The sequence below is a fragment of the Glycine soja genome, chromosome 15, assembly GCF_004193775.1.
Source record: "Glycine soja cultivar W05 chromosome 15, ASM419377v2, whole genome shotgun sequence".
Classification (NCBI taxonomy): Eukaryota; Viridiplantae; Streptophyta; class Magnoliopsida; order Fabales; family Fabaceae; genus Glycine; species Glycine soja.
Window position 1 is genome coordinate 44,101,654 of NC_041016.1, and position 17,122 is coordinate 44,118,775.

Consider the following 17,122-nt stretch of genomic DNA (forward strand, 5'->3'; position numbering starts at 1 on the left):
TTATTACAAAAGTTAATAAATTAATTATATATAAAATTGTGATTATATGATAATATAATATTAAAATTATTACTTTTAGTTTTTATTAACTAGAAGTCATGAGTTTCTCACATTATTTTCACATCCTTCTTAGTTTATATTGATACATAAATTTTATCTTTCATTTTTTATTATTTTGTAACTGTAGATATTAAAAGGGTTCAAAAGTGTTTGTATTAGTGCTAAAAGAACACCTTTTAAGTATAAGAATAAAAGATAAATGAAACTATAAAGATCAAATAATTGAGTATTTTTTTCCTTCAAAAAATCTACTATTAATTTTCTTCCTGTTACAACTCTACCAAGAGTTTGCTTTATCATGCTGAGGATGTTTCTAATTCAAATAAAATTACTAGTTAGTTCTCATAAAGAATAGTTATGTGGTTTAGATCATATAAGTAGATATGAAAATTAATGAAAGGGAGAAATAAAATAAAATATATTTATTGTTTGGATAATTTAAAAAATACGTTAGATAGAACAACATGCAAAATAATGAAACATATATTATGCATTTTTAAATCTGTTTTAAAACAAGTTTATATATGTGTGAAAGGATCCAAACACAATGGACGAAGCAGTCGATTCCAAAGACAATAGTGGTTATCAATGGTGGATCCACACTTATGTGACGGGTTGCACATTGATGTAAATCCATTTGCACAAGGGTTGATGTTGGATCTTCAAAGGTTTTATTTTTTTATTTTTTTTACTTGTATGAAATTCAGAAAATGGAATGGATAAGGAGAGAGAAAGTGACGAGTTTATGAAGGACTGAATGGAAGGAATTTGGTTCAAAGTCTGAATGTGTTTGGATGGAGAATGATGAAGATAACGATGGTGTTCAAGTGAGATTAAAGGCTGGTTTAAGTTTGGCAAATTTTTAGGAAACAAAGAAAACCTTAAATTTGAGTTTAAGGTAAAATTATGGTGGCTGGTTGGGAAAAAACAATTTCTGGGTTTGTGTAAGTCGAATGAAGGTTTAGAATGAAGAAGAAGGAGAATAAAGAATGTGGTTTGAAGAATCACTCCTCCGGAATTGGTGTCATACATAAGGTAGTGTTCCTTGATAAACCAATTCCTTGAATCACTCAAGATTCACTCTCACACTTTAGAAGATGATTAAAACTCAATTCAAGGTCTGTTGTCCTTTATTAGAAAATGCGCAGCGCATAAATAGGAATGACATCAAGTTGATTACAAAAGTGAGAAGATGAAATGATCACCAATAATAATAATTAATGGTGTCATTATACCTAATTAAAATTGTAATTATATCTAATTAAAATTAGAATTAAGACACAAAAACATGTGGAAAAATGCGTAAGTCCTAATCAGTCACAAGCCTAGAGTTTCCACCTTGTTAAACCTTAATTTCTTCAAGTTAAAACCAGCCCATAGGTGGTGCAAATCCAAATAGAATTGACCTCCACTTTAACATAAGTTTGGGCCTTTATTTCAACTAACAAAATGCTAATAAAACCACTCAATAAAGGTGACGCCCTCTACTCTTCTTGGAACATGGTACAATTGACAATTTGAAACTTTTTCATTTCTAACTTGGACCTAAATTCAAATAGCATGATTAACACTTGTTGAAGACTTCCTTGACCTTCTTTATTCTAACTCTTGTCATAGATTCTCCAAATCTTTCTAAAGATTCCTTACCCTTAGTACTTGTCATCTCCTCATCACACATGCACTCTCTCACCTTTAAAAAGTTATATATGAACAAAAATCTTAGCGTAAAACCTTATCCCATGTTTTTCTAAATCTGAATTTAATCCCAATCAAATATTCTATTATCTTTATTTTAAATCAAATATTCTATTATCTTTATTTTAATTTTATCTTATTTTGATCTTTAAATTCTTTTCTAAATATTTCCAAATAAAACCTACACGAAACGGTGCGTTTGATTCAAGTGCTTATTTTTCTTCTTCTTTTTCTGCTTCCTGTTCCCGGATCCAATCGCGTTAGGGTTTTTGAGAGTTGCAGTGTGCAGACTTCTTAGGATCATCTCTTAGCAGTGATCGATTGAGATGGCAGACGAAGCTAACAGAACTGTAATAACACTCTCTCTTTGTTTCGTTCTGTCTTCATATTCGAAATTGTTTTATATATACTTCTTCCAATTGCTGTAACCATTTTTTGATCCACAAAATGCAGGCTTTCCTTGAAATTCAAAGTCGCATGATCGATACTACTGGAAAAATAAAACAGGTTTGTCGTAATCTTTCTTGATTGCTAGTTATCATTATTTTTATTTGAATTTGATTGAACCTAGCTGAATAATTGAATTTTATTACCTTAAGCAAATAGTAGACAGTGTAAATTGAGTTTAAAATCTATGCACTTTTCAGAAATGATGCTAAGGATGACTTTTATGGTAATTATTATGAGTTTAATGATGATGACCTTTATAGTAATTATTATCTGATCACAAATCACGATTTATATGATTTTTAAGATAATTTTATAAAAGTAAAACAGCTTATCATAAATGGTGATCTATAATTGGGTGACACATAGTCTTTTTTCTCAATTATTATTCAACAAAATTAACATACTTGACTATTGCTGATTGTTTGACAGTGTGAAAACTCTTTACACTGTCAGTGAATGTATTATTTACTAGTAAATTTATAATTTTTTTTTTTCATATTTGGATTAATTTGTGGCTAAGTATTGGCTACTACTAGTAATTAGTAAGGTTAGGCTAGAGGTATCTTTGTAAAAGAAAAGGGCGCCTAAGGAATTTCTTTTTATCTTAAGTTTGATCAGAGGCTGAGTTGGGATGGATCCTAATGGAATCAGATCACGTTTAGTTTCATATATTGATGGTGTTTTTCCAGCATGTGTTTCCTGGCTCTATTCTTGATGTTTTAGAGGATTTAATTGATGTTCTTGGAATGGTTGTGAAGAAGCTGTTATGTTGAAAAAGAGTGATTTGATGCACAGTTGCAAACTATTGCTATGACTAATATATTATGATTTAATTGATGATTTGATGCACTTATTTTGCTATGACTAATACATTACAATATTTTAAGTGGTACGGCGTGTGTGTCTGTGCTGCCCTTGCACTGCTATCAACTCTGACTGAGAATACTTACATATGAGTTCTGAAAGAGAATAAGTAATTTTGTTTATTTATAGGTGGGAAAAAAGAATGAAAACCTTGACTTTTGTATTTTGCATATGGGAATTATATCTATATGCTTGTTAGGGGTTGCCTGAGACTCTTGGGATTTATATTATCTCCCTTGGCACATGCAGGTGCAAACCCAGATGCGTTCCAAAGAAGCAGAAAAGAAGCGTGCTTTTCTGACCATGGAGGAGCTGAAGCAAGTTCCTGATGATACTAATGTTTACAAATCCATTGGTATGTAAGGAAAATCACGAGCTCGTGTAATGCTGCTATTCTTTAAACAACCCAAAAAATTTGAATAATTTTATCGCTGTTTGTATTTAGTGATGCCCTAGTTTTCTACAGAAATATGATGAGTCCATTTATTTTGTTTTGCAGGGAGAATGTGAGTCGTGGTTACCTATTTGAACATACTACTAAATAGAGTACACAAAAACTTGATTTATGGGCTGTTTAGAAAATATAAATTGCATACATTAACCCGCTCTTAACATAATGGCCAGGTTTGTATTGGAGACCAAGGCAACATTAATGAATGAGCAGGAGAACAAGTTTAAGGATGGTGAAGCTTCAATTACAGCTTTACAGGTATATGTCCTTCCTTTGTTTGTGTGAAAACTTCTTGCCTTCCATCATTTTTATACTTATTTTATTTTGAATTTTCTAAAGGTGAAAAGGAGTTAAATCTCATTATTGAAACCAATATAACTATTTTTGCTAAATTTCTAAAGCAGTAAATATGAGTTTCCATAATCTTTTGAGTGAAAATAAGTTCTTATTCTATGGCTTTGAACAGAGCTCAAAAGAATACTTGGAAAAACAGATGGCAGAGGTGGAAACCAATTTGAGAGAACTGTTACAACAAGATCCTGGTCTTGCTAGGCAAATAATGTCAATGAATGTAGTGTAAACTTTCCATTAGTGAAATTAACTTCCATTGGTGGGTTTTCTGGTGCATTTGAGCAAAATAGAAAATTCAGGACTTGGTGAGATGTGAGGATGTGTACTGCCTGCTTCATGGGTGATTTTCTATCCTTCTCAAAATGTTGAATTTGGAGGGATTTTTGTAAGTTATTTTAATTCTTAGATTGCTATGTTTATTACATGAATGAGAATCCTTATTAGTTGTGTGCAGTATGGTTATTCATGCAACAACTTCTAGTTAGTGTATGTCTCTTCTATCTCCTTTGTGTTTGTGAGAAGGCCTAGTGCTTGGATGTAGCAGTTTGGTGATTGAGGATATTATAAACTATTAGGAAAAAAGGGGGGGCTGTAATAGAAACCATTAAAACTGAACTATTGGAAGCTTAATTTATGACAAAACTGAATGGGAACGCTTGATTTACATGAGCCAACCTCCCCTAATGAAAAAATGCTGTCCATGTTATAGTCGTTGAATATGTAGTATACTTGGAACTATATCTTCATTGGTTTAAGTCAGTAGTAGAAAAGAGTTGTGTTTTATGGTGATTGGAGAAGAGTAGCCTGAAGTTCTGGGAAACTGAAAAAGAAAAAGAAAAAGAAAAAGAAAAATCCCCAAAAGGTGAAAAAATAAGGAAGCACGCATTTCTAATTACACCATTACTGATTTTGTTATTTTGTTATGTAGATTACTACAGAGACACATTCATTAATTTACTAAATAAAGGGGGAATTTTTTTTCTTTACTATAAAAAATGTTTGTAATAAAGGAACTTTATGGGTGTTTGGCTTAAAGGAGAGAAGAGAAATAAAATAGATGGAAAGATAATTTGAAAAATGAGAAATAAAATGATGTGTTGTTTGGTTTAAGAGAAATAGGTGGCAAATATTATCGTGTCAAAGGAAATCGGTTTTTCTTTTTTGCCTAAAAAAAGTTCGATTTTTACTGCTTGTGAAGACAGAATTTGCAAACTTAACTCTCTTTAAAGTCATTGGTAACAAACAACCGGCCCACTATGCCGTCTGCAGTGTATTATTTCCGTCTATAGAAACAAACACAACCTATATATATATATATAAAAAAAAAAAAACTGCAGTTGCAAGCACTTAATCTAAAGATTGAAATCATTTAACTGATTCGTCCAAGTTTCTAAAAAACAAACGTATGAAACTTTAAACAATGCCTAAGAAGTTGTAGTCTAAAACATATGCATGGTTGGGTCTTTTTTATCTCTTGTATATTTTTTTTTAAAGAAAAAATATACAAGAGATAAAGAAGAGAGGATATAGGTATAAGTGGTACTGCACATGGATACAAAGCTAGTTAAAAAACTAGCACGCCTGATGACCAACTCTAAATATGTTCTCTTTCCCACTCCATGGTGTAATCATTAAAATTCGCTAAAATCTTAAACTTAGTTGCAAAGTGTCTATTTATAGAACCAAGGGAAGCGGAAAAAAACCCACCAAAGAATTACTTAATCACCATGAAATCCTGATAGAGCAGCAGTCATAGATGACATTGTAGTAGCCACAAGACCCAAGCGGATCCTTAAGAAACCACTGAGTTGGGAGGAATATGTCCACTAATCACTCGAAGATAGAAATAGAGGGACAATTTGGGAATCTCACCTTCGAGTAGTGCTGGCCTTCCTCATGGTGTGTATCTCCATTGTGCGCGCGTTTTGCATCTGCGTTTTGCCTTGTTCCCTACATGCCTATAAGACCGTTAGGATTAGTACTTATCTTTTAATTTCAAATACTATAAATATATGTAATGAATCAAGAGGAAGGCAATGAAAAATTCAGTTATTCAAATCTCTTATCTCTATTTTGTGGAGGTGATTCTTGTCCTCGAATTCAGGAATATACGCGCTTCTATTATTTGGTGCTTCCATTGATCCCTCCCATGGCCGACAACACCCGTGCTCATACCCTTTCTCGTTTAGAGGAGGTTGTCACCCTTCTAACCCAAAACCAGCACACCCTCACCACCACTCAAAACTCCCTTCACTCTCGTCTCGACGAGGTTATCTCACGCTTCCAGTCCCTCAAAGCTTCTTCCCCAACCCACTCCCCGCGACCTTCCCCTCCCTGTATGAACCTCAATGTACCTCGGTTTGATGGTACCAACGCATCGGCTTGGCTTTTCAAAATAAATCAGTTCTTCGACTACCACCGCACCCCTGAGGAGGAGCGCCTCCAGGTGGCTTCCTTCTACCTTGACGGGGCTGCCCTGAGCTGGTTCCAGTGGCTCTACCGCAACGACCAACAACCTTCCTGGTCCTCGTTCCTTCAGGCCCCCTAGCTCTGTTTCGCTCTATCCCTCTACGACGACCCCCGTGGTGCCCTGTTCAAGCTCTCCCAACAAGGATCGATGTTCGCTTACCTCGCCGAGTTCGAAGCCCTGGCCAACAGGATTATGGGTCTACCCACCCCTTTCCTCCTTAGTTGTTTTATTTCGGGTCTCATTCCTGAAATACGCCGCGAGGTTTTGGCCCTACAACCCTTGTCGCTTGTCCAGGCTGCGACTCTTGCCCGCCTACAGGAAGACAAAATTGTTGATGCCCGTTGTTCCTCCCGTCAAAAACCACCTTCCCATATTCTTCAACCCATCTCCACCTTGCCCCCGACACCACTCCTCCCCCTCTTCTACCTTCTTAACCCAAAACTACTTATAAGCAACTCACCCAGGCTGAGATGGCATCCCGCCGCAAGCGTGGCTTGTGCTACAACTGCAGCGAGCGCTACGGGCCTAATCATTACTCTCGCGCCAAGTTTTTTCTTCTTATTTCCTCCGAGGATGATGATGACACCCAACCACCTGACCCCCCTGACCTTTCCAAGCCCATTTCCCCACCACCACCACCTACAGACCATAACCCTGCCCAGCTCAGCCTCTACGCGCTATTAAGACACCCAGCTTCGACCACCTTTCGCGTAGTGGGCACTGTCCATGCCCATGACGTCATCATTCTCGTGGACAGTGGTAGCACCCATAACTTTGTCCACGACCGATTGGCTCACTTCCTCCATTTGCGTCCCCAATCTATCCCTGCTCTGGCAGTCATGGTCGGCAATGACACGGAGATCAAGTGTGATAAGGTTTGTCGCGATATCACCGTTACGATTCAGGGTCGCGCTTTTACCCTAGATTTGCATGTAATGGCTTTGGGTGGAACAAATATTGTCTTAGGCATGGCCTGGCTCAAGCTTTTGGGTCTAGTCACTACTGACTATTCACACCTCACAATGTCCTTCAAACATAACGGCGAGCCCATTACTATTCACGACAACGTCGATCTTGGCCCATTCGAAATACACCATGGCCAAGTCCGACACCTGGTCAACACGCACAGAATCGCGGCCCTATTCCATATCCAGCTCCAGGAACACAGTCCAACCCCTTCAGGATCCCCTTTCACACCCTTCTGTTACGTCCTCTGCTTACCAAATTTTCCCACCTTTTCCAAACTCCGACCCAGCTCCCAGCTCCTAGCTCCCACCACCCTGGCCAACAGACCACACAATCCACCTTGAACCCAACTCGAAACCAGTCAATGTTTGTCCCTACCGCTACCCTTACTACCAGAAACGGGAGATTGAATGGCAGGTGGAAGATATGCTCTGGCGGCAGCTAATTCGTCCCAGTCGCAGCCCGTACTTCTCTTCGGTGTTGCTGGTCAAGAAGAAAGACGTGACATGGAGATTTTGTGTAGACTACCGTGCACTAAATACGATCATTGTCAAGGATCGATTTCCTCTCCCCACCATAGACGAGCTTCTTGATGATTTGGGCAACTCATCTTGGTTCTTGAAGATGGACCTTGCTCAAGGTTTCCATCAAATTCGCATGGTGGAGCACGACGTCCCTAAAATGGCTTTTAGAACGCACCAAGGGCACTATGAGTACGTCGTGATGCCATTTGGCCTCTGTAACGCACCGTCCATGTTCTAGACGACGATGAATGAGTTATTCCATCCATTCATTCGCAAATTTGTGCTGGTCTTCTTCGATGATATCTTGGTTTATAGTCGCGACTTCCGGGCTCATCTCAAACACTTGGATTGCGTCTTTCAGACTCTGCAATAGGGTGAATTCCATCTAAAAGCTTCCAAATGCATTTTCGGCCAACGACGTATCGAGTATCTCAGCCACTTTGTATCCTCCAAGGGCGTGGAACCGAACCCCTCCAAAATCACAGCTATGTCGCAATGGCCAGTACCATCCTCTCCCAAGCAGTTGTGCGGGTTCTTGGGCTTGACTGGGTCCTACCGGCGATTCGTCCACCATTATGCCCAAATCGCGGAACCACTCACCCAACTTCTCCGGAAGGAAAAATTTGCATGGTCTCCCGCTGCTCAGACTGCTTTTGACAACTTAAAGCAGGCCATGATCGTCACTCCGATGCTAGCCTTGCCGGACTTCAGTGTCCCTTTCGTTGTTGAGACCGATTCCTCGGGTTTCGGCATGGGATCCGTGTTGATGCAGAGGGGCCATCCAATCGCTTATTTTAGCAAGAAGTTCTGCCCCAAGCTACTTCGATCCTTAACATACATCCGCAAACTGCACACCATTACCACCGCTGTGAAATGCTGGCGACAATATCACCTGGGCCACGCGTTCGTCATACTCACTGACCATAAAAGCCATCAGGAGTTAATGACCCAGCCTGTGCAGAGTCCAGAGCAGCATGTGTATCTCACGAAGCTTCTTGGCTACAATTACATAATTCAATACAAGGTATGGCACAATAATGTGGTGGAAGATGCTCTCTCTCGTCTGCATGAACCAGGGCATACGGAGGAAGTTTTTTTAATCGTCTCGATGCCTCACCCCAAGTTCCCGGAGGAACAGAAAAAGGAATTGTACGCATCGGCGGAATTCCAAAATCTCATGCATCGCGTTCGCAGTGAACCTTCGCAATACCAGGCGTTCAAGATCAGAGACGACCTCTTACTGTACCAGGGCCGCATACGGGTTAACAGAGACAATCCCTTTATCCCTCTTCTCCTCGAAGAGTACCACAAATCTCCGTTAGGAGGACACATGGGGTTGGCCAAGACTCTATGTCGTCTTTGGCAGAGTTTCTTTCGGGATAGCATGCGCCGTGACGCACAGCAATACATCAAGGAATGCCAGGACTGCTTGTAAACTAAATACAGTACCCAGAAACCGGCAGGCCTTCTCCAACCAATTCTGCTGCTGTCACGACCCTGGGAAGATTTAGCCCTCGACTTCATTATTGGGCTACCTAATTCGAACGAAGCCATGATCATCATGACCGTCGTCAACCGCTTCTCGAAGGGCGCCCATTTCAGGTCTCTGTCGTCCCACTTCATAGCCCATATGGCGGCTTAACTCTTCATCAACCTCGTCTGCAAGCACCATGGGTTCCTTTGGAGCTTAATTTCCGACCGAGACCCTGTCTTTGTGAGCAAATTCTGGCAGGAACTTTTCAAATTATGTGGTACCAAGCTGCGCATGAGCACGACTTACCACCCTCAGAGCGACGGTCAATCGGAAGTGCTCAACCGCGTCGTCGAACAATACCTCTGTAGCTTTGTTCATGACAAATCGGCCAAATTGAGAAAATTTCTCAGCCTCGTGGAGTGGTGGTACAACACCTCCTGCCATTCTTCCACTGGCTTATCACCATACGAGAAACCGCCAGCCGCGATTCCAGACTACCTCCCTGGCTCCTCTATCGTCGAAGCCGTTGACTTCCTTCTGACTTCCCGCCAAGAGATGTTGAATGCTCTCTGACGGAAACTCGAGCGTTCCCAAGCTTAAATGAAGACCACCGTAGACCGTCATCGACGACAGGCTAACTTTACAGTTGGCGACTGGGTCTACGTGAAATTGAGACCCTATCGCCAAACGTCAGTAGCTGATAAGTTCCAGAAACTGGGGAAGCGCTTTTATGGACCATATCAGATAACTGAATCAGTAGACAAAGTCGTTTTTCATTTAGCCTTACCACCAACTGCTAAGATTCACCCCGTGTTCCACTGTTCGAAGCTTAAGCTCCATCATGGCCCCATTGTTACAGCACAATCCCTTCCACCATCTTCATGGGACAATAATCCAGTAATTAAGCAACTCGCCATCTTGGATCACAAATGGGATAAACAGGACCCCCCAGTACTGTCAGTCCTAGTCCAATGGGCAAGTTTGCAGCCTGAAGATGCCACTTGGGAGAACTGGGTCGATCTCCAAGGAATCTATCACCTTGAGGACAAGGTGCTTCCGCAAGGAGTAAGAGATGATAGAGCAGCAGCCATAGATGACTTGGCAGTAGCCACATGACCCAAGCAGATCCTTAAGAAACCATTGAGTTGGGAGGAATATGTCCACTAATCACTCAAAGACAGAAATAGAGGGACAATTTGGGAATCTCACCTTCGAGTAATGTTGAGTAGTGATGGCCTTCCTCATCGTGCGTATCTCCATCGTGCGCGCGTTTTGCATCTGCGTTTTGCCTTGTCCCCTGCATGCCAGCAAGACCGTTAGGATTAGTACTTATCTTTTTATTTCAAATACTATAAATATATGTAACGAATCAAGAGGAAGACAATGAAAAATTCAGTTATTCAAATCTCTTATCTCTATTTTCTGGAGGTGATTCCTGTCCTCAAATTCAGGAATATACGCACTTCTATCAAATCCTCCCTCATAATACTTAAGGCTTCCAACGCATGAAATCACCAAGATCCATGCAGTGCTGCACAACCCACCACCAAATACACAAACCATCGTTCCAAGAAACTCTTTACATGGTGCCTAGACACACATTTGGATTGGACACCCACTACATGAATGATAGCACGAACCCAACATAGCAATTCTTCATCCATGACCAGCTCTAGAACATATCATCCAAAATCTTCTATGATGCAAATGACTCTTCCTTGAAAATAATTGTTCCTACAAGACCAAATATTCTACACAACAGAACACCATAAGAATTTTCACATAACATTAATATTAATGGAGCTTGTGGATCCGACAGAAGAGCCGAAGATATACCCAACCAAGAGTAGCATATATCCCATATACTTCTAATGACTGGACATGAAAAAACATGTACTTCACAAACTCCTCTCCACATGCATAATTGGCATGCTCCAATCTCCTTTGTAATAAAAATGTTCCTTTTTTGCATATTTGAGATAGACGGAAAAACGGTTTTAACAAAGTCTCCAAATGAAGAACTAAATGTTGGGGGGACTTTCAAACTCCAAATGGTGTCAAAGATCTCTTTTCTCACGTTGTTAATCAATGAACTATGCAATCCATCGTATGCAGAATGTACTGTATATTATTTGGAATTATCAATCTCCCACTACCAAAAATCAACATGATCTAGTTTAGGACAATACACTCTTATTCGATCTTAGAGATTCACTAGTAAGTCACCTTCCCACCCAAATAGTTGTCTCTTGCCACCTAAACTCCCACAACCATACACCATCAACCCACCTACCCATGTCACCTATCATTTTATCTTGTTGATCTAATACCAAAAAAAGCCTACCAAACTTTTTGGCAATTGAAACCCCATCTAACCACCCATACTTCCAAAAACTAAAGTTACGACCACCCCCTATATCCCAAGAAATGCAACTATCAAACCACTTCATGGAATTTTCTTCACCACACACTTTTTTAAAATCTCTCCACCACAATGATGATCTATTAGATACGCCACTTTCTAACAACCTACACCACCTTCCATCACTCCAAAATGATCCTTTCTCCCATAAAACCTACCTCCATTTACCTAACAAAGCATTATTAAACAAATTAATATCCTTAATCCTTAACCCTCCATGACTCCTAGGACAACAAATCCTTTTCCAACTAACCCAAACAATTTTCCACCTTCCCTCCTTGCAACCCCAAAAGGAAATCCCTTTAGAGATTAACCAACTTATTAACAACCACCAATGGAGATTTAAAAAAGGATAAAAGAAAAGAGGAAGATAATAAATGACCTAATTGATGAGGTACACTCTATTGGGAAAGGATAAGTGTCTATGCTTCCTAGTTGCCAACTTCTTGTGGAATTTATCAACAATAGGCCTCCAAGTGTCTTTCTTCCTATGGTTCGCTCCGATTGGAATTCCCAAGTAAACAAGTGGTAGTGACATAGTTCTATAATTCAAAAAATCCACAAAAGCCTTCACTTCCCCTCTATCCCTTCCAACCACCCCAAAAGAGCTCCTATGGAAATTTACCTTCAAACTTGACACAACTTCAAAACATCTCAAGATGGTTTTAATTGTGATGACATTCTCCAATGATGTTTCTCCCACAAATAAAGTGTCATATGCATATCGTAAAAGGTTCACCTCCACCTTATCCTTTCCCACAAAGTAACCTTTAAATAGATTGAACCTCTTTGCTTTTCTCATTAAGCCGCTCAACCTTTTGGCCGCCACATTGAACAAAAAAGGAGCTAGTGGATCACCTTGTCACAACCCTTTTGAGATAGAGAATTCTTTTGTAGGACTCCCATTAACCAAAATTGACACCCTACTAGAAATAAAAAAAAAACCCTTTATCAACCAAATCCATTTATCATTAAACCCAAGTCTCTTAAGCATGTAAAATAAAAACCTCTAATTTATCGAATCACCCACCTTCTCAAAATCCACCTTAAACACAAAACACTTCCTTTTAAGCCTTCGAGCTTCATCCACAACCTTATTGGCTACCAAAACACTATAAAGTAAGTGCCTTCCTGTCAAAAAAGCACTATCAATGACACCCACCAATACCTTTCTCAACCTATTAGCCAACACCTTTGTCACAATTTTATATAAGCAACCTACTAATGAAATGGGCCAAAAATCATTAAGAGATTGAGGGTCCAAAGGTTTAGGGATCAAAGATACAAAAAAGGAATTGGACCCTCTAGGAAAAACTCTATATGGAAGTCTTAAAAAAACCTCATAAAGTCACTCTTCAAGACATCACAATCCTACACCGCCTTCTTCACTTCACTCTTCGTAAAAGGAGCGGTCAAACTTTGCTTTTCTTCCAACATAATTTTGAGAGAAAAAGACCCCATCAAGAGTGGGCCTAGAGACATCAGATTCCAAAAACCTTTGATAAAAGAAATCTTTTACACCTCCCTTGACCCTAGAAGGGTCCTCTACTTATTCCTATCTAACATCAATCCTCTCATTGTATTTCTTCTTCTTTTCCAATTCACCACCACATGAAAAAACTTTTCCCTCTTTTAACCACCTTGATCTTGATCTTTGTCTTAGAAGATATTCATGGTATGGTGCAAGCTTCCAAAATTCATCTTGTAATTCTCTCCTAATTGTGATACCACCCTCATCCAACCCCTTCATTTCCTTTGACATCTAATTCATTCATCTTTCGCCCACATAAAATATATTGAGTCTTGACATCCTCACTTTTCTCCTTACTCCAACTCTTAATACATCCTTTCAACCCCTTAAGTTTCTCCTTAAGTATATACCCTTTCAACCTCGAATCTCCATCCTCTTCCAAGCCTCCTCCACACACACCTTGAAGCTTTCTTTCTTCTGCCACTAATCCATGACACGAAAAGGTTTTAGACTTCAATCAACGGATATATTTTTCAAATGAAGCGAACAATGATTTGATATATTTCTCTTAAGCACATACACTGTACTCCCCGACCACATACTATACCACTCCATGGACACCAAGGCTCTATCAATATGACTCTTATTACTGCCATTGAGCCTAATCCAAGTAAAGCTTCTACTAACTAAGAGTGGCTCAACCAATTCCATTGAATCAATGAAATGATTGAATTCCCTCATGACCTTATCCTCCCCATGTACACACCAATTCCCAATCTCTCCCCATTCCTCCTTATACAATTAAAGTCATTTATGACACACTATTTTGTTATACAACTTGTTGACCTCCTCCCACATAAATCTTCCCATAGCCTTTACTTGTTTACCAGATCTCATGGAGAATATATATTAGCCATCACAATGTTTGAATTTCTTACACGCCACACTTCTTCAAGAAGGATAAATCCTTCACACACCATTTTAACAACAACTTCAAAATCTTATTTTCCCCAGATGCATAGAAGTCCCCCTCCACCATTAATAGTGGGGGCCATAACCTAATCAATGTTATAATGTCCCCACATAACATTGGTCCCTAGATATACTTTGCTTCTTGGTTTCTTGTAAGCATAACAGTTGTACCCTCTCCTTGGCAATCAGGTCTCTAATTGTTTTGGACTTTACCTGATTACCCAGACTCCTGATTTTCATAGAAAGATCCTTAGAAATTCAACATGTTCCTTCCCTACTCTCCTGGCCTTTTTCTCCTTACCAACACAATTTTGGTCCTTGTCCTCCAGCCTTACAAACTCCTGAACCATGTTTCCCTCCTTGCCCTTGTAAGAAACCCCAAGATGTTGCCTTTACTCCAAAATTCCTCTAGCTTCATCTTTTTTGTCATGTACCAATAATTTACCCTACACATGCTTTTTGAACTTGCAGGAAACCAAGGATATAAAGTGACCCTTCCCCCTATTGACGTCTTCCTCCATGTCCAAAGATACCAAAAGGTTGTTTGGAATGAACTACCTTAGCACTAAATCCACTAGAAATTGATTTCGAGCTTATCCTCGAGGTTGAGGGAATGAAATGAGCAAATCTATTCTCTATTGAAATATTGGGACGTTGCAAAATTTTTACCAAACTAGCATTCAACTCCCTCCTAGCATTACTTTTAGGTCTAGTGTTGGCCTTTTCTCTCTCTTCACCTATCACGAGAATGAGTCAAGGCCCAATATCCTCCACTTTGCCACACAAACCTATTTTTTGCATATCGATTTTCCCCTTTGACTTCACAATGGTTGGGACAACCAAAGTGGTTTCCACCTCCGTATGGCCCACCCCTAGAATACAGCCTCCTTTATTCTTTTCCTCACCATCCATAGGGTTAGAATCCCCCAGTCTCACCTCTTTTTTATCTCTAACCCAGTTACTCCCCTCTTTTTTATCTCTAACTCGGTTACTCCCCTCTTTAGGTGACTCTTTACCTCCTAGATAACATATTTTGCATCCTTTTAGATCCTGAACCTCTTCTTCAGAATGGTGATCCTTGTCCTCCATACCTTTTCCATCTTGGTGTGTCCCTCCAGCTCCTTCCATTTGTTGTACTTTTTGCATACGCCTATCACCTTTATATGATAGCCTATCTTGACACATTTTTGCATGGTTATCAGAACATTTGCCTGAGATTAAGGTGTCACCATCCTCTTCGACCACCACGCATGCATCATCCGCCTCATCCTCCACCATCCCAGCAATCTTTGGGTACTCAGAGAACTCTGAGCAAGATGACTTTACTTCATATCCCATATCATTTTCCATAGATGATGCTCCTTCCTCATCCTCATGCTCTTCCTATCTATCACATTCGCAGTTCTTTACAAAAGTATTTTTTTCTTCAGTGCATCTCACCTTGCAAACGATTCCATTGAGTGTGTGAGATCGAGTGTGGTGATGTTAGCTTAACCAAGATCCTTCCATACTCCAAATGCTCCATGTTTTTTGTCTCTTCATCTAGACCCACAAAAGAATCGAAAAGACATAAAAAGTTGAGAGAAGATAAGCTCCCCCCAAACATTTAAAGGTATGTCGTATACCCTTACCCATGACAACCTGTAGCTCAACGATATGTAAGGATCCCATTCTTTAATCGAATGGAAGGGCGCTAAAACCCCCTTGTCTCCCCTCCTTCATTACATACCGCTATCATTACCTCTCCCTTCACCCCCGATATCAACATCAAATCCTCCCCAATGTACGTCATCTTAGCCATATCGGAACTAACCAAAGCACATGCATTATAGAGTTTGTTGAACATAGTGAGATTCAAGAGTCTACCAACATAACTGTTGAGAATCCTTCCATTAATGTCGGTATTGATCTTGAAATTTCCCTTTCCATTCCTCCTTTAGCTTGATTTTTTTTTTGGATTTGATTTAGCTTGCTATCTAGCATTACCCCTTTTGTTTGGTCCCGTACTTGCTTAATGTCGAACAAGGTTGTTTGAAACACCATGTTGTTAAGCTCTTCTAACGCTCATCCCATTGACATTCTTTGTTTAACCCCCAAAATATTCCCAACTAAACCTAGGTATATTGACATGCATCTTCATGTTGACGATTGTCCAAATGTTCCTCCAACCATTTTGGATTCTAGATATCCAAAAATCTTACGAACCCAAATTTGAGTCCCTCCCTCTTCCTCCTTGCCAAAATCTCAAACCCCCAAACTATTCCCCATTTCTAAAATAGTCTCCATAGGACCATAGCCTTGATATCTTCCGGGAAATGAGTGAAGAAGAAAGATATCAGCGTGCCATTGACTCTGTTCCGACCCCTCTTATCCCTCTACTCGCCTATTCTCTCTTCTTGTTCTCTCTTTGATTTGTTGTCTCCATTTTTGTTGTTATACCATTTGATTGTCCATATCCAAATCATTCCTATATAATGATAGCGTTCTTAGAGGAAAACATTATAAGCTGATTAGACATTTAATATGACATAGTCTTATCTAATTTATTTTATTATTAAACTATAAAATTATATTTCAAAGGGGACTTTTGATTTAATTGGTTGGTTCTACCTTAATAAATATCGATCTTGCTTCAATGTAAGGGTGAGAGCTACATTCTCATTTTTACATTGTTGTAGTCCTATGGATTGTATTCAAAATTATTAACCACATTATTTTTTTTATATAGATTAAAGTATAATATACTTTCAAAACTTAAAATGCAACTTCTGATTAATGATATAATAGAGGTAGAAAAGGAAACAAAAGCATGCAAGAGATCTTCAATCATCTTTAATCCACACATGACTACTTTTATGCTCTATTTGACAGAGGTAAAAAGAAAAGAAAGGAAAAGGAAGGAATGAAAAGGATTAAAAAGATGATAATTTCTACAATGAGCCTATGAATTAG

General features: G+C 39.2%; 1 protein-coding gene across 1 annotated transcript; it reads left to right on the forward strand.

Moving 5' to 3' along the window:
- The first annotated feature begins 1,812 nt into the window (after positions 1–1,812).
- Positions 1,813–4,355, forward strand: LOC114387015 (prefoldin subunit 1-like). The gene is made up of 6 exons (XM_028347119.1): positions 1,813–2,105; positions 2,209–2,262; positions 3,319–3,424; positions 3,569–3,575; positions 3,694–3,778; positions 3,987–4,355. Exons 1-6 carry the CDS (start codon positions 2,082–2,084, stop codon positions 4,098–4,100), a joined length of 390 nt encoding a protein of 129 aa, XP_028202920.1. The 5' UTR covers positions 1,813–2,081; the 3' UTR covers positions 4,101–4,355.
- The last annotated feature ends 12,767 nt before the right edge of the window (positions 4,356–17,122 follow it).

Bases quoted from the DNA above. Each gene is read 5' to 3' on its own strand.
- LOC114387015 (XM_028347119.1), top strand. From the start codon at position 2,082: ATGGCAGACGAAGCTAACAGAACT. The intron at 2,106-2,208 runs GTAATAACACTC...CACAAAATGCAG, and splicing joins CAGACGAAGCTAACAGAACT to GCTTTCCTTGAAATTCAAAG. The intron at 2,263-3,318 runs GTTTGTCGTAAT...TGGCACATGCAG, and splicing joins CTACTGGAAAAATAAAACAG to GTGCAAACCCAGATGCGTTC.